The 24,724-nt window shown below is 42.8% G+C and overlaps 1 protein-coding gene across 2 annotated transcripts in view; it reads right to left on the bottom strand.

Annotated features, from left to right (window-relative positions):
* The window catches only part of LOC111147550 (serine/threonine kinase 38), a 41,236-nt gene extending 36,027 nt beyond the window's left edge, over positions 1–5,209 (bottom strand). Inside the window, exons 1-2 of one of the 2 annotated variants that reach the window (XM_022503642.1) lie at positions 5,081–5,209; positions 78–213 (exon numbers count right to left, since the gene is read on the bottom strand). In XM_022503642.1, the coding sequence (XP_022359350.1) occupies positions 78–208 (131 nt within the window). In that variant the 5' untranslated portion in view covers positions 209–213; positions 5,081–5,209. The remainder of the gene's footprint in view (positions 1–77; positions 214–5,080) is intronic. The other variant, XM_022503643.1, reaches the window with a different exon arrangement.
* Between the last annotated feature and the right edge of the window lie 19,515 nt (positions 5,210–24,724).

Genomic DNA, 24,724 nt, shown 5'->3' with positions numbered 1-24,724 from the left:
ATATTATGAATGTGTCTTATGATACTAGACACAAATGCCAAAACCATGACACAATTATCTCAAACACAGCTCTTTACCTCATTTCTCGTTCTTCATGTTGAGCGATAAGGTTGCTATAAAAATTCTCCAGTGTCACTTTGGTCATGGTCACCCTTTCCTTTGTGTGATTACTCATGGAGGAGCAAGGTGTTGAGCCTGTCATTGCCATGGCCGCTAGAAACAAAGAAAGAGGTATTAGTGTTGGAGTTAGAATCCACCAATTATGCACTCTCCTAACTTACTGGTAGGAAAGTAAATTAGTACAAGTTTTCTGGAGGACAAACATATAATATACAACAAAAGCCAGACAGACAGAATACTTGGTGAAAATAAGTATATAGTAATGTCCTATGACCCAGAAATACCACCTCTAGGTATAAGGCCTAAAGAAATTGTCTCACAGGCTCTTAAGAAATGTACAAATTCGTGCATTACAGGGGATGTTTATTATGCCATCATTTGTGTTATAGTAAGCTGAAGCTAATTCAGTAAGAAAATAAAGAAAATGCTGTGGGTGCACATAAAGAAATAATATGCAGCGGTGAGAAGCAAATCTATTTGTATCTAAAAGTAACATGAATATATCTTTAAAACATATAATTGTATTTATTTATTTATTTATTTATTCAACAAAGAGAGACAGCAAGAGAGGGAACACAAGCAGGGGGAGTGGGAGAGGGAGAAGCAGGCTTCCTGCCAAGCAGGAAGCCTAATGCGGGGCTCAATCCCTGCACCCTGGGATCATGACCTGAGCCGAAGACAGGCACTTAACGACTGAGCTACCCAGGTGCCACTTTATGCTGTAATTTTAAAAAGGAAGAGAACAAGATCACAATACCATAAGCGCAAATTAAGAATATATAATACAGACAGTTTAATTCTTTGTCATCCAAGAATCTACATTGGAGAAATCAAAGACCCATAAGGATTCATACACAGGGGGGTCAAAGTAGCACTTTGAACTTGAATATCCAACAATAGGAATGAAAAGTCCTATAGTTAAATAATGAACAATTAAAATATGTTCAAATGTTGAACATCAGGGGAAATGTTTCCAATCCAAGTGGAAACAGGTTACAAAACAGTATACCATGATCTCAGTTTTATTTATGTGTTTACTAGAGGTGCACAGAATTATTTGAAATATGTATCAAAAGGTTACTAATGGCATAACTCCGGCAATAAGAATGCAATAGATCATCTTACTCTTGTTTGGGCTTTTCCACATTTTATGTATTTTCTTCAATGAGCATGTACTATTACTTTTAAATTACCAATAATTTTTAAAGACTATTTTTAAGTAATCTCTTTTCCCAATGTGGGGCTCGAACCTACAAACTTGTGATCTCTATCAAATAAATAAATAAAATCTTTTTAAAATTTTTTTATTTATTTATTTGACAGAGAACACAAGGCAGAAAGGCAGGCAGTGAGAGAGAGGGAGAAGCAGGCTCCCTGCAGAGCAGAGAGCCCAATGCAGAACTCGATCCCAGGACCCTGAGATCACGACCCAAGCTGAAGGCAGAGGCTCAACCCACGGAGCCACCCAGGTGCCCCCTGAATCATAATTTTAGTGATGGAAGGTATCTTAAAAACAAAAAACCCTTGGGGCTGCCTGGGTGGCTCAGTGGGTTGGGCCTCTGCCTTCAGCTCGGGTCCTGATCTCGGGGTTCTGGGATCGAGTCCCACATCGGGCTCTCTGCTGGGTGGGGAGCCTGCTTCCTCCTCTCTCTCTCTCTCTCTCTGCTTGTGATCTCTCTCTCTCTGTCAAATAAATAAAATCTTTAAAAAAAAAAAAAAAAACCCTAACTTCCTTGTTTTACATATGAGAAACTGATATCAACAAGGTCTAAATAGCTTAGAACATTTTTTTCCCGAATTTAAATCTCATTTTCGCCCAGATATTTTTGCCAGCCCATACTGTCACACTTGGCCAGACCATTCACCAATCTGGACTTGCTCCAGCATTGGCAATAATGTTCAATATTTTATCTTTATCATGCCTTCCTCCAACATGACCTGCCTTTAAGTCTGTCCTTTTGTCCCAATACAAAGCTGAGAAAAAGTCAGGAGGGGCCAAGAGCCATTTTAAAAAATAGTACGCTTTATGAAAGTTTCCTTAAGGTTCTCCCATTAATATTTAGCAGCTTTTTAAATTGTCTCATAGATTAAGGCTATTAAGGAATGTGCAAACACTTATTATTACTAAGACAAACAACATTAAGCAATTTTATTAAAAGATACTCAGGGGAAAATCATGTAAAATAATCCTTTCAGAGCAAAGAGATTCAAAATAAAGGCTCTACTTCAAGTATTTTTATTCATGAAATGCCAAAATTATCAGTAATAACAAATTCAAGAAAGTGAACTCAGCTCTACCTTACTATATTATTTGTTACAATGTTATTTTTTATGGGGAAGTTTCTGCCAATACCAAAACAAACCCAAATATTTTTAGGCTATCAGAATTGTTTAAAGACCTCTGTTTTATGAAGCTTGGGTGTGGTTCCTTATTTGTCAGCCTGTACCCCCTCCACCCACAATGAAAACCACATGCACTCTAAGTCTGGTGAAATTTTCAAACCAGATTTAAAAACAAGTCTGAAGCAAGGGAGTGATCTGTACTCCTCCCTTGTCTGAACATTTCTAGAGACCTTTTTATATATACATATTATGTGGTTACATTTTAACAACTGACATTATTCAACATAAAAATACAAATGAAGTATTTAAACCTAAGACAACCAGTGCCTTTCATATCATAGGTGGTTAATAACAGTAAGTTGAGCAAGTTAATGATTTTTTAGTTGTCAACAAAACTAAAGAACAAAATTACATTTAGGTTGGTTAAGTACATAAATATGAGGTGGAGAAACTTTTTACTCATTTAACTCACTGGCATGGCTTTCTAAGCTTTTAAAAAGATCAACAGGAGATTAAGTGTACTCAAAGTTGCTCATATAACAGACGAACAGATTTCCTAGCAGAATGATTTTCAACCTTCACATACAGTCTCTAATGTAATGGCAAAGGTTACACTATCCTTCCCTTTGACCTTTCTTCAAAACCTTCTCTCCTTCCCTTCCTCCACTCATAAAAGGATTATCCTATTCTAATAACCTTTCATCAAAAGATACAATTACTATTGCCCTAGAGTAATTTATAGCTTTACTGGGTCAACCAAGTACTTTTTATAAGAGGGCTTTCCCTCACACTTTTGAGAATTCAAGCCTTCATGCCCTGACCCACAGGCCATCAGAGGTCCCTTCCCTGTTTGTTTCATTCTCCACCTCTGCAGAATTAGGGAATAGGTAGGTAAGAAATTCTTAAAAGTTAAAAATTTAAGAAAAGAATGTGGTCTTCAAAAATTAGGGGTAGGTACTGCAAACTTATATAAAAGTAGATCAAGGGGCGCCTGGGTGGCTCAGGTCATGATCTCAGGGTCCTGGGATCGAGTCCCGCATCGGGCTCTCTGCTCAGCAGGGAGCTTGCTTCCCTCTCTCTCTCTGCCTGCCTCTCTGTCTACTTGTGATCTCTCTGTCAAATAAAAAAATAAAATCTTAAAAAAAAAAAAAAAGGTAGATCAAATGATGGGGCACCTGGGTGGCTCAGTAGGTTAAAGCCTCTGCCTTCGGCTCGAGCCATAATTCCAGGGTCCTTAGATAGAGCCCCGTGTCGGGCTCTCTGCTCATCAGGGAGCCTGCTTCCTCCTCTCTCTCTGCCTGCCTCTCTGCCTACTTGTGATCTCTATCTGTCAAATAAATAAATAAAATCTTAAAACAAAAAAGTAGATCAAATGAAAACAATTTTTTATTCAACCTAGATGGTTATCCTTGGTTGACTGACTTTACAACGGTACTGTTATCTCTATGAATACCCCTTCCCTCACCAATTCTTTATTTCTTTGTGACTGACAATCCAGTATCTTCCATTTGGGCAAGTGAACACAGATATGAGTCCTTAAGAATCACGTATCTTAATTTCTCCTCCTGAACTGTAAGCCAAAGGAAAACAAGCACCTGTCTTAGACTACTTTTAATATCCTTCTCCCATCTCATGCACAATGCTATGCACTTAGTAAGCACCTTATGAAAGATTTACTGAGAGCTAAGGATTACTAGGAGCTAAGAATATATGTATGTATTGTGGGGATAGAGCTGGGAGGTGAAGTTGTTTTCCATACAAAGTTGGAGAACAGAGCTCTGGTCCTGTTATGAGTGGAGCCTGTAATCGTGGTGTTTGTTTTATGTTCAGGGAAATGACATCTACTGCCTGGCTAAGTCTAATTTAGAGCCAAGGTGAATTGAAAGGGAGAGGAAGCACAAGGTTTACCTCACTTCAACCTTCCTCTGTACATTTCAAAAACAAGTTTCTCTTTGTGCCTTTTAGTCAATTCAAAATGCAAACTGGGAGATGTGATCTCTCCACTAGCTGCTTCTACACACTTTCTGACACAGACTTTCCTCTAAGTCCTTATCGACTTTCCTTTTCCACTCTCTTCTTGGGAAAAAAAAAATCGTCACTCGATTTTCCTGTAATTTTAAGATTATTTGAAGCCCAGTACCCTAAGACTAACCATGGGGAAGGGGGCAGACTCAAAGGAACCACACCCCAAAACGAGCTTTGCACATCTCTGCCTCACACAACAGCTCTCAGGTTCTCAGACCCCAGAAAAAAGAAAAGAGGTGGAAATTGGTAATGACTGAGATCCCAGAGGGGACTTGAGCGGACGCGGCGAGAAGACAAAGCTGGCAACATGGGAAAGAGAAGAGAGCCTGGCTCCCCGCCCCAACAGCACAAAAAGAAAGAATGGGGTGGGGAGCCTGAGACTGGGAGAAATGTGGCGAGGACCGACACGGAAGCCTCTGCAAACCGGGAGAAGAGGGGAGGCTGTCAGTAGTCTGAGGAGAGCCGCCGCGGGACCGTCAGGACAGGGCTGGTAAGAGGAAGCCGGCGGGAAGGGAGAACCCCAAAAAGAGTCGGGCGGAGATGAGGGGGAGAGCCTGGGATGGACTGAAGACAGCGGCAGCAAGACACTCACCAGAGCCCCGTGGGTGGAAGAGCTGGCGGCGGCGGACAGCCGCAGACGCCCGCCCGGCCAGCGACCTCTCTCGACCGGCGGACAGGCGAAGCCCCAGTGGCAGCAGCCCGCAGACTAGAGGAGAGGTGGGGACGCGTTAGAGTCTCTGAGGTAGGGGTAGGAGGGGCGGGTGCGGGTAAGTACAACAGGAAGCGCACCAACTGCCGGAAAAGACGGCAGCGCGAAGGGGCCAAGGTAGCCGAGTCCCCCGCCGCGTAGAGGGGCTGGCGCGGCAGCCAGGGGCCAAGACTGCGCAAGCGTGACTGCCCAGCGACGCGGCGGGGATTTTAGGACTGCGCGTGCGCGGCCGGGCCGCACCCACTCTCCCCGCCTTACCTGAACAGGAGAGGCCATGAGGAGGGCAGAAGCGGGGCATGTGGAGCGGTCTTGGTGCGGCTAGGCTGGGCTCAGGGAGGGTGCCCATTGTTATCTGGTTTCTTTGTGTTTGCTTTATTTGGAAATAATTATAGACTCACAGAAAGCTGCGAAGTTGATACAAGGAAGTCCCCTGTACCCATCACCCACCGAGCTTCCCTCACCGTCTTACATAACCACACTACATTAGCAAAACCAGGAAATTGACATTGGCACAATACAACTAACCAGACCAATACGACTGACTAGATTACAGACCTTACCCAGATTTAACCAGTTTGCCATGCACTCATTTGTGCCTCTGTGTGAGTTGGCGTGCTCTCACTCATCTACAGCTCTATGAAATTTTATCACTTATATCGTCGTCCTCCCTGATTTTTTATTATTGTAGCAATAAGTCGGCTGGAGCCCTTGGTCCCATCTTACTCTTCCTCAGTTTAAGGACTAACACACCTTACTTGGGATCTGGAGAGCTCTCCTAATATTAGGCCATCAGGAGGGCATCCCAGTGTGCACAGAAGAAGCTGCTTTTCAAAGCTATGCAACCCCTTAGTCTGTACCACCCTGGAGTAAAGAGGTCCCAAGCCTTTGGACGCTCATTCTTTCCTTGAGAATGGAGCACAGTGCTCTTGACCAGAAAGTGTCAGACTCCTGTAAACAAAGATGAGTAATATATGGTGACTGCCTGCCTTCAAAAAGACCATGTAAGAAGCAAAATGTACAAGTCATTTATTAGGGTGTTTTGTGCTAGTTTGGTGCCTCTCTCTTGAGTAACTGTAAGACTATAGAGCTTGGTTTTACCCTTCAAGCTTGGGGTCCTGGGGTTTGTTTCTTTAATGGTCTTAAAAACATAGGCATTCCTTGACTGCTTTCATCTTCCTAGACTTCAAAGCTCAGTTTCCCTTTGTCTCACCTCATACAAAAACCGCTTCAGCCTTCATTCTCTCTGCCCAAAGGCCCTTCTCCCCCAATGCCTTTTGTTAAAGTCCTACCTGTCCTTAATGACTTAATAACAGTGCAAGATGTTTGCATAGTGCTTTTCAGTTTAGAAAGCCCATTCACTTAGTTAATCTAGTTCATCCTTACAAGTCTTTGGCAGGTCACGCAGGATGAGTTTTTACACATAACGTAACTAACGTTATGTGCAAAGTACGTTATGTGCAAATAACGTTATGTGCAAAGTGAAGCAAAGTGACTTGCCTGAATTGTCACAGCTAGTAAAGCAAACAGCAAAGAGGGGAGTCCCATTTTCTGGTTGCAAATCCAATGTTCTTTCTGCTTTCCCCTTTCCCCAGCTGAAACCTTACCTTTTCCTTGGAGACTTCCCAGTTTCGCAAGATCTCATCCTCTATTCTCTATTGTTCTATATTAATTTATCTGTACCCTAATTCTAATAAACACTAAGGTTTTCCTCAAAATAGCTCAGCCAGAATATGCTGCTCTTCTCTGGTAGACTCCCTTGTGGCCAGGAAGTAGGCACTTCCTAAATGGGCACCAGTCACTTATACACACCTCAGACTGTGAGTTGGAAGAAGTGAGCGTGATCTGACCCTACACCCATGGGACTGGGCTTTATTTGCTTCCCTCTGCTACTGGTGTTGTTGGATCCTGTCATTATTATAAATGCTGATCTTTTGTTCATCATGCATCTTTTGCATTAATTTTTATTTTTTAAACACTGCATTAAAATATTATTTTGTTTACTGAGTCTTTTGCCACCCTCATAAATCTTATGTAGTATGTAGACATCCTTATATAGACACTCCAAGGGAAGTGTCTTGCTCTCCTCACCCTACTCCAGACCCTGGAAAGATCACTCTGAATCCATTCTGGTCAGAGTGTAGCTGCTCCATATAGCTTCTAGAAACCTTCATAGAGGTCTCAAACCAGAACTGTGACACATGGCCACCCTTCTGGGGAGAGCAAATACTCAGCTTTTTAAATATTCTGTAATGGAGGCAAGCAAAAAAGAAAGGGAGTGAAAATGGTTATTGGGTGACCCCGCCAACAATGTTTGCCATGGAGTATATATTACTTTGCTGTTCTCTTTTAATCTAACTCTCTAATCTAAATGGAGAATGGCATATTGCAGGATTTTTTTTTTAAGTTTGTTTTCTTTAGTAATCTCTATACCCAACGTGGGGCTTGAACTCAAGACCCCAAGATCAAAAATCACATGCTCCTCCAACTGAGCCATCCAGGACCCTTATCAATTGACTTCTGGTTAATGGTAACACGAAACAGAGTCAATCCCTTCATATTTTCTATTCTGTATTATCTCTGTCCTCATATAGTTATAACTATAATATAATTCACCTAATCAAGATTCTCAGCTTGGTGGGGCTTTTTTGTGTGTATGTGTCCTTTTTTGCCACAAAGTATGTGTTCTTTTCATTAATCATACAAATAACTTGCTGTACTATCCCAGGGCAAACTGGAGAATTTGGCAGTCCAATTAGGGGTCTCCTGAGAGAACCACAGGCCAGTAGCATCAGCACAGAGTGCCCAGGTTCACAGTGCAGCTTGTCACTCACTTGAGTCCATCTTGCAAGTGGCTCTTTGTCCATGTCATGACTGGAGTGACTCAAAGATGACGGGGCTGGGGAATCCTCCAAGTTCTTAGGAAATTTCATGCCACTTCTCCTGCTCAGTGGTCTCTTGGGTTGACAGGGTATTCTGGTCTCTGTTTTCTTCTGCTCGGCCTTATGGAAGCTGGGGATTTTCCCCATAGCCAGCTTGTCTGCCATTTTCTTAGAGCCATCCATGGAGTCCCCCTTCAAGCCCTGTGCCTCGTGTACCCACTTCTGTTGCTGCAGCAAGAGACCTCCATTTTGGGGTTTGGTTTTGTTTTAATATTTTATTTTTAAGTAATCACTACACCTAAAGTGGGGGGCTCGAACTTACAACCCCCAGATCTTGAGTCGCACGCCCCACCAACTGAGACAACAAGGCACCCCCCCCAAGAGTCTCCATTTTATAACAGAAAATCTTTTAAAAACTGTTGGAAAACCAACAACCTTAGAGTATACTAAGTTATCCTTCATCCCCATGGGACTTGAGTTATTTGGTCAGAATATTAGTACTTTTTTTCCTAAGATTATTTATTCATTTATTTATTTGAGAGAGAGGGAGACAGAGAGTGAGAGCACAAGCAGGGAGAGCGGGAGAGGGAGAAGCAGACTCCCCACTGAGCAGGACCTAGACACAGGGCTCCATCCCAGGACCCTGAGATCATGACCCAAGCAGAAGGCAGACACCTAACCAACTGAGCCACCCAGGAGCCCCACACTTTTTTTTAACCCAAGTTCTATGCTCAAAGCGGGGGTTCAAACTTACAACACCAAGATCAAAAGTTGCATGCTGGATGCCTGAGTGGCTCAGTTGGTTAAGTGATGCTTTCAGCTCAGGTCATGATCCTGGAGTCCCAGGATCGAGTCCTGCATCAGGTTCCTGGATCCAGGGGGAGTCTGCTTCTTCCTCTGACCTTCTCCCCTCTCACGCTCTCTCTCTCTCTCAAATAAGAAAAAAACAGATTTGCATGCTCTGCCAACTGAGCCAGCCAGGTGCTGCAAATATTAACTCTTTTGTCATGCTTGCTCTTTCCCCCAGTTTCAGACCCACTAACCTTCTCCTTCTCTTTAAACATTGCCGCAGGGGTGCCTGGGTGGCTCAGTTGGTTGAGCAACTCTTGATTTCAGTTCATGTCAGGATCTCAAGTCAGGATCTGAGGATCAGGAGATGAGCCCTGCCTCAGGCTCCATAAAGCAGGGAGTCTGCTTAAGATTTTCTCTCTCTCCTTTCCCCTTTGCCCCTCCCCACCCTGAGCGAGAGCAAGCCGACTCTCTGTGTGTGTGTGTGTGTGTCTAAAATAAATAAATAAATATATCTTTAAGAAAAAAATAGAAGTTGCCCCCAAATTGTTCTTTGTTCCAAGGAAATTACCTGTTTCTTGTCCATCAGGCTGACCTGTGATTGCTTCACTGCAAGCTCATCCTCCTGTCAAAGACCACAATCCTCCAGAGAACGGGCATCTTACACGCTGACAGCATGTGTCTCACCCCGTGAGGGCAATGACATCAGTGGCCTCCGAATATTCCTTCCATAAGAAGATAGGAACTGTTCTTGGTGCCTGCTAGCCCAGTGTTCCTCCAACTTTAACATGCACACAAGTGCCCTAGGATTCGAATAAAATACAGATTCTGATTTAGAAGGTCTGGGCAGAGCTGAGATTCTGCATTTCTTTTTTTCTTTTATCAAGATTTATTTATTTAATTTGTGAGAGAGAGAGAGCGAGCATGAGAGGGGAGAGGTCAGAGGGAGAAGCAGACTCCCCACAAAGCAGGGAGCCCGAGGTCGGACTTGATGCCGGGACTCCAGGATCATGACCTGAGCCGAAGGCAGTCGCTTAACCAACTGAGCCACCCAGGTGCCCCTGAGATTCTGCATTTCAAACAAGCTCCCAGGTGATGCTAATGCTGGTGGTCCATATGCCACATCTGGGATAGGAAGGAACTTGAACATATATCCAAGAGAAAAATAAGAAGGGGAAAGTGCCTATGATCCAGTGGCCCTAGGTCCCTACCAGGGCCAGACCGAGGTAAAGCAAGTGAGGCACCTAGCCTCAACACTGAAGGAGGCTCTCAAGTTCAGCTGAAGCAAATGCATTGCATGACCCTGAGGGTGAGCGTCTCCTTATATCGTGCACACAAGGCACCTTGTTTGCCTGCCCTTGTCACTACCAAGTCCCTCTAGAGTACTTTCTGATACACATATAAACAAATGGGGATCATACAGTGTATGATTATACTGTATGTAATTATACCTATGATATTGCACACACTATACTGTTCTTATTTGTTCCCTTACATCTTTATTACGATATTTTGAAAACCTCAAGCTCTGACAATTTCATTTTAAATTCATTTAATAATCCTGTTCCTCTAAAATGTACATTGTTGCTTTCTCTGAATGGAACAATGATGAATGATTGTTATTTTCTCCTTTTGACTTTTTTCTACTTTCAAAATTTCCCATATAACTTTTAATTTATTTTTATCAAAGTAAGGCACATGTAGACTTGGGGGAAAAAAGAAAAGAGGTCTACAAGACTTACAATGATAAACAGCAGCTCCTTGCCCCATCTACTCCTATCAGATTAAATCAGCAGAAGCAGCTGCTTTCAGGCACCTGGGTGGCTCAGTCGGTTGATCATCCAGCTCTTGATTTAGGCTCAGGTCATAATCTCACGTCAGGCTCTGAGCTCTGTACAGAGTCTGCTTGAGATTCTCTCTCTCTCCCTCTCCTCTCCCCTCACTCCCTCCCTCTCTCTCTCAAATAAATAGATCTTAAAAAGAAAAAAGCAGCTGTTTTTGACATATAGTTGTTCTTCTATTTACCTCCTCACTTCTAAGTAGCATTGCTGTTTCTGAAATTTTCAGGCTTAGATATTTTTTAATTTCCTCAGTGAGGGTGAGGATTGAACTCAACACAACTTCCACCACTACTGTTCTCCTTAAATCAATATTCGGTGTTTGCAACTGATCCTAACAAGGCAGAATAATCACTCTGCTTTTTTTTAAGGATTTTTTAAAATTTATTTATTTGACAGAGAGAGATCACAAGTAGGCAGAGAGGCAGGTGTGGGGGTGGTTTGCAGGGAGCAGGCTCCCTGCTGAGCAGAGAGCCCGATTCGCGGCTCGATCCCAGGACCATGAACTATCCCAGGATCATGACCTGAGCCAAAGGCAGAGGCTTAACCCACTGAGCCACCCTGGCGCCCCTACTCTGCCTTTTTGCACCACTTTTTGTTTTCCCTGAGGTTAACAATTGTTTCAGTTTGGGGAGGGTTTTTTCCCCCCTTACACAGTTTTATTTTAAAATATCTCTCACTGGGCTGCCTGGGTGGCTCAATTGCTTAAGCGTCTGACTCTTGATTTTGCTTCAGGTCATGATTCTCAGGATCATAAGATCAAGCCCTGCCTTGGGCTCCACTCTGGGTGTGGAGCCTGCTTAAGATCCTCTCTCTCCCTCTGTCCCTTACCCCTCCTGCCTTGTGCTCATTCTCTCTCTCTCAAAAAATAAAAAAAAATAATAATAAAATATAATATCCATCACTGATTTATCTGCAAGCTCTCTATCAAAACTGGAAATCTTTTCTCAGATTATGTTCAGACTCTCAGCCTATCAGCTCCAGTTTTTTCTCTAGGGTCATCCTTCCTGGAGCTCTCTGTGTCAGTCAACATTCTCGAGAGTAACAGAAGAAGTAGGATAGAATGAGAGAGATTTGTTTTAAGGAACTGGCTCACATGATTGTGGGCACTGGCAAGTCCTAAATCAGTAGGGTAGGCTGACAGGCAGGAACTCAGGCAAGAGTAGATGTTGCAGCGTTGAGTCTGAAATCCACAAGGTAGCCCAGCAGGTTGGAAACTCAGGCATGATTTCTATGTTCTCATCTCAAGGCAGAATTGCTTCTGCCTTTGAACATCACAGCCTTTGCCTATAAGGCCTTCAATGGACTGGATGAGACTCACATACCTTATAGAAGGTAATCTGCTTAATTTTAAGTTAGAGGATTATAAATGTTACTTGTATCTAAGATATACTTTCACAGCAACATTTAAATATTCAAGCTGCATTTGACCAATTTGAACACCACAGCCTAGCCAAGATAACCCACGAAATTAACCATCCCCCTAAGTGATCTCTCTCTTACCATGGTTTTGTTTTCTCATTAGTGTTCCCCTCCCACTCAATTTCATAGCATCTCCCTTTTAAATATCAACTGTAATATTGAAATATTGGGAGAGTGAGTGGGTACCTCCTCTAGCCCCATACAGCTGCCTTCTCATCCCCATTTCTTTCCCATGGTCCTAGGAGAGCAGAAGGGACAGTCCTGAGCTCACACAGCATATACTCTGTGGTAACTGTCAATAACCATATATGACCAGGAGAAAAAGAATTTATTTGTAGCTGCAGTCCTTCAGGAAGCATTTGTGTAATTGACTGGGCCTGCCACAGCTGTCTGATCTTTTTTATCCCAATGCTTAGGCCTCAAACCTGAAAACCTCAAAGTAAGGAAAGCACTAAATGCAAACGTAGTTTTCCATTTTGTTTCTTGGGTGCAGTCTTACAAGTATGCAAATGCCTAGTACAATAATAGCTTTGATCGTATGACTTCGCCTGCTTAGAGATATTTATTTTCTTCAAACTGCTTAATGATGGGGCCAAATAATTGAGAAGTCTTCAGAAACATAGATTTTGAATTCATTTTTTTCCAGATGATTGTGCACGCCTGTGTGTCATGTGTGTCGTGAGTCAATGTTTCTTTGGGAGTCGAGGGTGGAAAATCTCAAAAACAAATGAAGGATGCGAAGCATGGCAGGTTCAGTAACCAAATGACACATAAACTGTTCCCACCTCCCCATTTGGTAGTGAAAATATTAGGAGGGAAGAAATTATACAAGCTTTATGGAGGAAGGAAAGAAAGAGAACAATAATTGCCGAACAAAGAGAGGGATGAAAACAAGTTCCCCAAAGGAAAAAAATACACTTGCTCTTAGCCAAAAGACCGAGAAGCAATCCCCAAAGCAAAAATAAATCAAAACCAGCAGTGAAAGGGATAAGATGTCACTGACCTCATTGTGCTTAGATGGGAACCTTCCTGTAAAACAAGGGAGATCCTGAGGTTTCTACTGTTGAAAGGTTTTCTTTTAATTGGTGGGGTGGAGAGCTTCGAGAGCAAGACTGACAGTCTCCCTTAGGAGACTAAATCTTCCCATATTAGTAGAGGCCCCAGAACTGCCCTGCCAACTGACAGCTGATGTCATACATTCCCTAAAAATGGAAGCGTGTGAATCCCATTTGTTCCCTAATAGGACACAGCAAAACATTCTACATCCATAAGTTTGAAACATGCTGGGTTAAGTATAATTATGTGAGTTTCTTTATGGCAGGCCTTCTCAGAACCTTTAATAGCATAGTTACTCTCCATCAGGAATATTTATTATTCAAGATTCCATAGATGTATTTGAAATGTTTCACAGAGCACTAGTTAACATTTCCCTGAACTAGTGCTCCGAGGAACACAGAAGTACATGGTTACCACCGGGGGGGGGGGGGGTGTGTGTGTGTGTGTGTGTGTGTGTGTGTGTGTGTGTGTGTGTGTGTGTGTGTGTGTGTGTGTGTGGTTATAGGAGAGAGGGGCCAAGATCATATGCTAGTTCTTATGTAGCTTCTAATCAAAGGGGCAAGAGGAGACCCAACAGCCTCTTTCCACCTCCTGGCTTTGAAATATGAGCTCATAAAATTCCCCTTTAGTTCTAAATTGCTAACAACTGTTTTAGAATCCAACAACCAGCCTAAAAGAGAACCTAGAGATCACTTCAACTAATCCTCCATTTTACCGATGTGAAACAGCCTACGGACAAGAATTAAGTTGCCCAATATATGGATACATTAAATTGCAAAGTTCAGCTAGAGCCAGGTTTCCTGACTTCCTTGTCCCCTGATCTTTCTCCTGCTCTCTGGTGCCTCTCCATATGACTGAATCCACAGACTAGCAATGGGCTGTCATTGCATAATTCTGACAAATCTGCCTATTACCAAAAATGAGATCTAACCCAGATGCTGGCCCATACGATCAATCTCTGACAAATCTCAATGTGATAAAATAATTCAGACAGTCATAGTCATTGGCATTTGAAACAGCAGGATTTGACCTGTGGATTCAACACTGGATTCTTCATTTATCTCTGAGGGCGTAGTTTCATGACGTCTTCCTTGAAAACTGAATTTTAAGTCATGTCGATGTCATGGCCCATCTCTCCTCATAAAGTTTTATTTTTTTAAAAGACTTTATTTATTGGGGCGTCTGGGTGGCTCAGTGGGTTAAAGCCTCTGCCTTCGGCTCAGGTCATGATCCCAGAGATCCGGGCTCTCTGCTCAGCGGGGAGCCTGCTTCCCCCTCTCTCTCTGCCTACTTCTCTGCCTACTTGTGATCTCTGTCTGTCAAATAAATAAATGAAATCTTTAAAAAAGAAAGACTTTATTTATTTATTTGACAGACAGAGAAAGAAAGAGCACAAGCAGGAGGAGGGGAAAAGGGAGAGGGAGAAGCAGACTTTCAACTCAGCAGGGAGCTCGAGGCAGAGCTCAATCACAGGACCCCGGGATCATGACCTGAGCCAAAGACAGATGCCTAACTGACTGAGCCACCCAGGCACCCCTACTGCTTATAAAGTTTTGAAATGTGGAGCCTAACATGGGACTCAAATTCACCGCCCTGAGATCAAGACCTGAGCTGAAATCAAGAGTCAGATACTCAACAGCTGAGCCACACTCTCGCCCCTAGAGTTTTTTTTTTCTTTTGAAGTTTGTTCATTTATGTATTTATTTATTTTTAGTAATCTCTACACCCAACGTGGGGCAACCGTGACATCAAGAGTCACATGGTCCTTTTATTTAGCCAGCCAGGTGCCCCTCCTTCTAGAGTTCTTTATGCACATAAGGATAGAGAGTCATTTTTCTCCCTTATTTACATAAAGGGCATGATCTTTTATTCAGGCAAGTTTCTTCTTATTCAGGCCTTAGTTTCCTCATTTATAAAGAAAGGATAGGGGTGCATTAGGCTGTCTGCTCAGCAGGGAGCCTGCTTCCTCCTCTCTCTCTGCCTGCCTGTCTGCCTACTTGTGATCTCTGTCAAATAAATAAATAAATCTTAAAAAAAAAAAAGAAAAAAGGATATTGTGCCAACTCTCTCCACCCACCCTCTGACATTCTCACATGCTGGCCGTGCGTTAAGCTCCCTTGCTACTCATTCTGCCCCTCTTGACAATATCTGGCCTTTTGGAAAGTCACACTTGCATGGCTGGTTTTGTCAGTTGACCTCAAATTTAGAACACTTGGGGTGTGGTTTTTTTTGTTTTTGTTTTTGTTTTTAAAGATTTTATTTATTTATTTGACAGACAGAGATCACAGGCAGGCAGAGAGGCAGGCAGAGAGAGGAAGGGAAGCAGGCTCCCTGCTGAGCAGAGAGCCCAGATCTCTGGGATCATGACCTGAGCCGAAGGCAGAGGCTTTAACCCGCTGAGCCACCCAGGCGCCCCAGGGGGGTGTGGTTTATAGACTCTGGTGTTTCATGCTTTAAGAAAATCCAGGACACAAATGTCAACATTTCCAAAGCAAATGAGGGAGTGGCTGTTTGCATTACAAATGAACCTTTGCAAAATAATTCACCAAAGGCATCTTTTATGTATTTATATATTTTTATTCATTAAATAAATAATACTTACACTCGGTACAAAATATGAAGGAGTGCACAATGAAAATCCCCCACCTTCATCCCTGGTCACCAAGCTCTCCTCCCCATGGGTCACCTCTGTTGTCCATTTCTTATGTATCTTTCTATAGTTTTTGTGTAAGCAAACCTATCCCTATATACCCTTTTTTTGAAAATAGCATTCTGAACACACTGTTTTGTACCTTGTACTTTTTCATTGAAAGAAAACATCTTGGAAATCATTTCATATTAGGACAAATAAAACTGCCTCATTTTTAAGGGTTATTCTAATAACCCTTAAAATATTCTAATAACCCTGTTCCAATGGCCAATATGCCAAAATGAATTCATCTAAAAGGGGTTCTTTGCAATAGTGAATTCTGTTATTCCACTGACAATCTGATTTCATCCCTGAAGTCCTATTTGCAGCTGCACTGTATTGTAGGAACAGAATTCTCTCAGGGTACTCCCTTTGTGCAGGAAGCACATTCAAAGCAGACATTAAAGCCTACGGACCAACTTGGACCAAACAGAAACTCACAAGTTTCTAACTCCTAAAGTTGAAACTCAGAGGCTTCAAGACCCTCAAAGCTTAATCTTCCTAATTTTTAGAATAAGACTTTCCGGAGGCACCTGGGTGGCTCAGTCCATTAAGCGTTTGCCTTCCACTCAGGTCATGATCCCAGCGTCCTGGGATCAAGCCCTGCAGTAGGCTACCTGCTCCACAGGGAATCTGCTTCTCTGTCTGCCCCTGCTCCTGCGTGCTGTCTCTCTCTCTCTCAAATAAATAAAATCTTAAAAATAAATAAATAAGATTTTTCCTGTTCCTAATTTTTAGAATAAACTTATTTCCCTCTCTCCCTCTCTCTTCCCCACTATCTCTTGCTACCCCTTCCTCATTACTGAAAGCTGAACAATCTAATGTAGCTTTTTTTTTTTTTAAGCACCTAGCTTTTGAAACCTCCCTCATTCTCCAAAGCTCTGACTAACCCCCCTAATGACCACTGACAGCTCTTACTCTGGGTGGTTCCCAGCTCTGCCCTCACAACAATAAAGCTCCTATACCATCATACTCTCTATAAGAATAAGAAAAACCTTGATCAGAAGCAGAGGATGATAATAATAGCCCCCTTCCAGCCCTCAGTGTAGCCAAATGGACCCAGGCAGTCTTGGGAGCTTCATCACACATTCACCACAGGAGATGTACAAATACTATTGTTTTTCTTGTTAAGGTTTTTATTTATTTAGGGGTGCCTAGGTGGCTCAGTCAGTTAAGCATCTGACTCCTGGTTTCAGCTCAGGTTGTGATCTTGGGGTCATGGAATTGAGCCCTGTGTCAGGCTCTATGTTCGGCATGGAGTCTGCTTGGGATTCTCTCCTGCTCTCCCTCTGCCCCTCCTCCTGCACTCTCTAAATAAACAAAAAAATGTTTTAAAGATTTTATTTATTTGAGAGAGAAGAAGAGACCATGGAGGGGGAAGAGGGAGAAAGAGAAGCTGACTCCCCTGTGAGCCCAGAGCCTAACCTAGGGGGCGAGGGGAACAATCCCAGGACCCGGAGACCATGATCCAAGCTGAAGCCAAAGACAGACGCTTAACCAAGTAAGCCACTCAGGTGCCCAAAATATTGTTTTTTTAATGTGTGACCATGAGAATGGTTGAGGATCCCCAATGAGCATACAAGGAAACACTGTTCTTAGCACATTTTGGCGCACAGTGTGTTCTGGTGAATATGATTGATTACTTGGTTGGATAATATAATCAGGCACTGGAAATTCGATAAAGAGTGGCCTTATGATAACTATATATCTTCTCACTTTTTTTTTTTTTTGTGCGCTAACCCAAAGAAAGAAGACATGACACCCACAGATATTTTATAATCCTAATCCTAGCTGACCTCTTATTCCACTTAAAATATTCACTTCCCTTAGTTCTGTGATAGGACATTCTTCCGCTTTGCTTCCTACCTCTACAATCTCCTCTGCTGATTCTTCTTCCTTCTACTGAGCCTTCAGATGTTGAAGTTTTTCCAGGTTTGGCTCTTTTTCCTCTTTTCTCTCCCTGATCCATGTCAATGACTCTTGGGCAAACCCTGTTCTGAGGAACCCCAAATTGATGTTTTCAGCCTATATGCTTTCTCTAAGCTCCAGACCCATTTAATCCGACTTCTCTCTGTCAGCCCTTCTTGAACTGACTCAGATGAAGCATCTGCCACCTAGAGGAATGAGACCTCAAAATAGAAATCAAAGTACTGAAATAGAAGGGGTTTTGTATGCATCTAGAATTCGTACCCACTCTACCAGCTGTTTCACATCTTTTCCACCTTCTTTAATTCTTTGATTTTACCAACCTTCCCACCCTGCAACCCATCCCAGTGAGCAGATCCTATCGATTCCCACTACACAGAGACTCTTAGGCAGCTCCCTTACCTTCTGCCACCAAATTTACAGATACCTGAACCCTCAGCCTTTTCTTCTCCTACTTAGACCAATTTCCTATTGGGTCTTTGGTTTGGGTCACTTCTAGTTCCTCAGGGGTCCTTTGCTACCGAGTGTCCCCCTCCTCTATCCTTGCTCTCCTACCCACTCTTCTTGCTGCTTCCTATCTCTGTTTATGCATACTCGAAGGCTCCCCGCCCTAAGAGCCTCTTGATTTGACCCTGTATCTGACTCCCACCTACTGCCCTTTACCATTCCTTTTGCAACCAAATTTCAAGAAAAAGCTGTCTCTGTTTACCATCTTTAGTTCTACACCTCCCACGTCTCAGCCTCCTGCAATTTTATTCCCTGTGTACCACCTTCCCCACCCCCTTCCCGGTCTGCGGAGACTAGCCCCGACAAAGTCAACACCAGCGTCTTCTGTATTCTTTAAATTCATTGGTCTTCACATTGCCTGACCTCTCTGCAGGGTTCACCACCACTGACCAGTCCCTTCTCCTTGTTCCATTGCTCTTTCCCTTTTGACAACATTTCACAAATGGTTCTAGGTGGCTCACCAGGTCAATAGTCCCTGGCTAGCCCAGGGACTAAATTTGCTTTCTACCATCCCAGACACCTCGTTATCTCTAACTCACTCCTCAGGTCTCAGCTCAAGGCACCCTCCCCTTTCCCCCGAGAACTGTCTGCACGATTTCCTGTGTTTTGCCTGAGTAGCAATGATCACAGATTACAGTAAGATATGTTAGGGTCATTCTATACCCCCAGCTTTTCCCCAGAGTTGTATCTAATATCCAGGGACTGCTGTGGTGTCGAGATACAGGGGAGGAGCCCTTTCTACTCCTGCAAATCACCCCGGGTACTATCCAGCCGAAATGTACCAAGAGCTCACAGTCCTCATGAATACTAGTTTAAAAGGATCGGAACGCCCTCCTCACACAATGAAATTGCTTTTCCTCTGTTCTTCCAGACTTTGTCCAAAGTGATCATTAGAAACAATTAAAGCAACCGTCCCCGAGAGTGGCCCGATGGAGGCCACACAGCATCTTTGTATGAAATTTCACCTCACAACAACCACTGAAGCCACCAAAACTGTTACCGGGTCATTCCCCTCATCACTGTCCCTACCCCCCACCCCAGAAGTCCTGGTCCAGTTGTGGGGAACACAGCATGAGGCCTGGAATATACAAGCTTCTGAGTTCTCCACTCACCATCTCCTCAGTCAGGGGACCCTGATCTCACCTAGAGGTCAAGAAGACTCTTCCAAACCTCGACGGCTCTCTTTTCATGAGGCTTTCCTGTTACCCACATGGTCCTGGCTCCAGAGCCGCAAGAAAAGACTCTTCTTTCAGATAGGTCCACCCTGCCCTAAATCGAGACAACAAAGATTTGGTTCACCAAATGGGCAAAAAGGCCATGGAGAAAAGAAAATCCTGGGGACCAATGCCGTCAGTTGATATTCTAAAGGAGCCTCCCAACACAGTACTGTGGATATTGAGACTCCAGAGAAATACCGGTTTGGAGATAATAGATAAATCCAGAACTGCCTGGTGTCTCTAACCAATAAACAGATACAGCAGAATAAAAAAAGCATTTTGCCAGAGAGTAGAAAAAGAAGGGCCGTTTCATCTTCAACATTACACAGAGCAATTTCCAGAGGAAAATGTGAAGATTTTGTGACTGTTGAATTTCAGAGGGTATGAGTCATTTGTAAATATTAAGGAAACTAAAACGTGTACTTGTGCCTAAATGTAGCTAGCAAGAAGGTTAATAATCACCCACATACCTCCCCTTAATTATCTAATTAATCTAATTACCTCCTACCATCCCTTGACCTTTCTCTTCCCACATATCCCCATTTACCATGTATTACCTAAATGAAACAGTAGGATCACCCCAAACAAAAAACCCACAGATAACCAAGAGATGCCACACGTTTGAGAAAGAGTTCCATTATATTTTCATGTAACTCTGTATTAACACAGCTCTTTTGGGGGCACCTGGGTGGCTCAGTGGGTTAAGCCTCTTCCTTTGGCTCAGGTCATGATCTCTGGGTCCTGGGATCAAGCCCCAAATCAAGCTCTCTGCCCAGCAGAGCCCCTGCTTCCCCCTCTCTCTCTGCCTGCCTCTCTGCCAACTTGTGATCTCTCTCTCAAATAAATAGATAACATCTTAAAAAAAAAAACAAAACACTCTGTGTTTTGTTTTGTTTTGTTTTGTTTGTTTGTTTGCTTTTAGAATCTCAGTCCCTGGAAGGAGAATGGAAGATGTAAGTTGAAGGCAATGTGACATGCTTTCCTTCAAATTCTGCTGGTTCTCCGTGGGGCAGGAAGCCAACTCTAGAAGCCTCTTGCTTTGTGATAATCCTTCAGGACACAGCCGAAAAATAAACACCAAGTGTCTGCTTACAGGGGGCTAAAACCTGACACAGGCCATAGTGGGGGTCTATCCAGTTGCCTTCTCTCTCGACAGCAAGATGCACCCTGAAAGCTGCCTCTCTTCCACTGATGGAGAAAGACTTAAAATGGTTAAATATCTTTTCTTCTTGTTGACATCCCCACAGTGGAAATCTGGCCTTTGGGGGCCCCTGCAGATGACTTTCTCCCATGATATTCTATCTGCCTTTGTTTTTAGAGGCTCTGTTTTCTTATTCTTACTTAGACTTCTCTTTGAAGAAAACAGAATAATTGGACTCCAGGGAGAGTAAAATTGCAGAGCTGAGGCTTAAACGAACTGACAAACTAATTTTCTCTACATCATGTTTTTAATTTCAAAACCCTGGTTAGGAATAGGCTTATAGTTGAAGTATTCTGTTTTTCTCATCATCATCATTATTATATATGTATTTTTAAGATTTTATTCATTTTTTTGACAGCAAGAGAGGGAACACAAGCAGGTGGAGTAGGAGAGGGAGAAACTGGCTTCCGCGGAGCAGGGAGCCCGAGGCAGAGCTCCATCCCAGCACCCTGGGAACATGACCTGAGCAGAAGGCAAACGCTTAACCAATTGAGCCACTCAGGCACCCCGTCACTATCGTATTATTGTGAACAATCACACTTATTGCATACTTAATAAACACTGTGCTAAGCCCTTCAACGGATCCCCTGGCATCCCTAAGAAGCAAGCATCTTTAACCCTATTTCAGAGATCTGAACACAAAAGAAAGGGCCAGTGAGGGGCCATCAGAGGCAAATGAACTAGGAAGGTAATGAAACTAAGGAAACTGAAGATATCCTCTCTTCCATGGGCCTCTTTCCAGACCCTGCATCTAATTCTGTACCCATAAGCTTTATTCTTCTCCTTAAAGGGAGCTTTCAATATGGTATAAACGTCAGTCCCCACCAAATCTGGTTCTGTCCCTGCTGTGGAGCCAGTGTCCAAACCCAGAATTATCTGACTTTGAAGTCTATGCTCTTCACATGGAACTCTTATTCATCTTGAAATTCAAAAGTCAGAAAAGAGGCTCCCTTACTCTGCATCGTCTTGAATACGCCAATACCCTTAACAGAGCACACTGTTCAAATGCTAAATGAATCACTTGTTTGGAGAATCATGGACATGTATTAGCAGATACTCATTTCTCACCATGTGTCTGGTGGGATGAGAGGCATGGGAGACAGTGTTTCAAAGGACAGGCTTTGGGGCTGACTCCCTGGGTTAAAACTCTGGTTCTCCCACTTCATCCTTGGCTGTGTGTGCTTAGGCAAGTTACTCAGCCTCTCTGAGTCAGAATTTCCTCTTCTGAAAAATAGGTACAAAAACAGTTCCTTCCACATGGGAATTTATGCATGTCTACGTGTAGTAAATGACTTAAAAGTGTTTTTCAAACTGCGAGTCAAGACCCATTAGTGGATCACAAAATCAATCTCATAAGTGAATTAGCATTTTTTTAATGAAGTAAAATCAGAATACATTTTAAGATACCAGAACGCATTCATTACACACAGGGAAGGTAATTTTTTTTTTAAGACCATTTATAAATGTTTTATTTGTTTTACTTTTTTTAAGATTTTATTTATTTGACAGAGAGCACGTGAGAGAGAGCACAAGCTGGGTGAGCAGCAGGCAAAAGGAGAGGGAGAAGCAGGCTCCCCACTGATCAGGGAGCCCAACATGGGACTCGATTCCAGGACCCTGGGATCCTGACCTGAGCTGAAGGAAAACACCCAACCAACTGAGCCACCCAGGAATCCCGGTAATTGTTTACTGAAAGCTTTTGTTTCCATAGTATATAGTCTGAAAATATATATGTAGGAGTGTGCTACATTGCTCTGTAAAATGTTTTTGTGAGTCACCATCCAAAAACTTTGAAAACCCCTCAATGAATACAAGCAAAGCAATTAGAAGTATATGGAGTACCTTGCGAACACTCAGGACATGTTAGTTATTATCATAGTGGTAGACGCAGAGAAGTAGCCATAGGTGCATTTAACGTAGCCCTAATTCTTTATCTGTATTACCTGTTGTCTCATATAAGTCTAATATTCCTTTAAAAACAATGTTTTGTCAGTATAAAATTCTGCATGTGCAGGGTAGAAGGGTAGAAAATCCAAGTAGGCAAAAACAAGAGAATAGCATCATCCCATTATCAGAGATTACCACTGTTAATATTTTAGTGAATTTCAATCCGTATCTTCTTCTATACTCACAGTTTTTAATTCAATAAAACTATCTCCTTCATATTATTCTGTAACCTTTTCTTCAGTCACCAGTCTCTTCCTCTTCACTCTTGTAAACTTTCATTTTATCTAATATCCAAATTATATTCAAACTTTGCCAAAATGTCCTTCTCAGCAAACTTTTTTTTTTTTTTTTGAAAGAGAGAGAGAATGAGAGCACGAGTAGTGGTGGGGAGCAGAGGCAGAGAAAGAAGCAGACTCCCCACTGAGCAGGGAGCCCTGATGTAGGGCTTGATCTTAGGACCCTGGGATTATGACCTGAGCTGCAAGCAGATGCTTGACCAACTGGGACACTCAGGCACTCCTCGGCAAATTCGTGGAAACCAGTATGGGTGCAATAGTGTTCAAAACCCTTAGCAGTTTCTTCTCCTTTCATCCCAACATTGACTTTCAGAGAGAACAGGCCAAGTGTCCTGCAAAACATTCCACTTTCTGATTTCTCTGTTTACTTTCTTGTGCCACTGTTTATCTTGCACCTTGAGTTTACTGTAAATTAAAAGTTGTGCCTAGGGGCACCTGGTTGGCTCAGTCGATAGAGCATGTGATTCTTGATCTCAGGGTCATTGAATTTAAGCCCCACTGTGGCCATAGAGCTTACCTTAAAAAAAGAAAAGAGGGGTTCCTGGGTGGCTCAGTGGGTTAAGCCTCTGTCTTTGGCTCAGGTCATGATCTCAGGGTCCTGGTATCGAGCCCTGCATCAGTCTCTCTGCTCAGCAGGGAGCCTGCTTCCTCCTCTCTCTCTGCCTGCCTCTCTGCCTTCTTGTGCTCTCTCTCTCTGTCAAATAAATAAAATCTTTTTAAAAAAGAAATTTATATCTAAAGGTGTGAGAGATTCAATTTAAACATTTTGGCTAAGCTACAGTTTAAGTAGTGCTGTGTATTCATACCACATCATTGGAAGATCCCTGATATCAAGACCCATTACTGATGCTAAAATTCTCCAGTCTCAGGGAATGACACTCTGATTCTCCCACAATATGATTACATCTACTGACCTCCAATCTGAGACTAAAAATGAACCAACATGGTATTAATTGACACTATTTATACATTCAGTTCTCTACCAACCATTTATATATTTTTAAAAGATTTTATTTATTTATTTGTCAGAGAGAAAGAGAGAGTGAACACAGGCAGACAGAGTGGCAGGCAGAGGCAGAGGGAGAAGCAGGCTCCCTGCCCAGCAAGGAACCTGATGTGGGACTTGATCCCAGGACTCCAGGATCATGACCTGAGCCAAAGGCAGCCGCTTAACCAACTGAGCCACCCAGGTGTCCCCATTTTTTTTTTTTTTAAGATTTTATTTATTTATTTGACAGAGAGAGAGAGAGAGAGCACAAACAGGAGGAGCGGCAGCAGAGAGGGAGGGAGAATCAGGCTTCCGGCTAAGCAGAGAGCCCAGCTGCTCAGTACCCGAGAAGGCCGACCCTTAATTGACTGAGCCACCCAGGCGCCCCTCTCTTCCACTTTTAAGGAACTTTTTGATTATATATGGCCCACCCAGATAATCCAGGATAATTTCCTTGTGTTAAGGTCATCTGATTGGTAAACTTAATTCCATCTCTTAATTCCATTTTGCCATGTAATATACACATTCATAGGTTCTAGGGATTAGGAAGCAGACATCTTTGGGAGACCATTATTCTGCCTACCATGATCTGCTCTGTGATCCCCAAAGATTTATGTCCATCTCATATGCCAAATATATTTACCCCCTTCCAAGATCTCCAAAATCGCAACCCATGAGAGCATGAACTCAAAGTCTAAAATCTCATCATTGAAATCACTTAAATTAGGTATGGGTGAGACTCTGGATATAGACCATCCTAGAGTAAAATTCT

Source organism: Enhydra lutris, unplaced genomic scaffold (assembly GCF_002288905.1).
Source record: "Enhydra lutris kenyoni isolate GAN:26980312 unplaced genomic scaffold, ASM228890v2 scaffoldscaffold17, whole genome shotgun sequence".
Lineage (NCBI taxonomy): Eukaryota > Metazoa > Chordata > Mammalia > Carnivora > Mustelidae > Enhydra > Enhydra lutris.
Note: the sequence above shows the minus strand (reverse complement) of the source record. Positions and strands in the feature narration are given on the sequence as shown.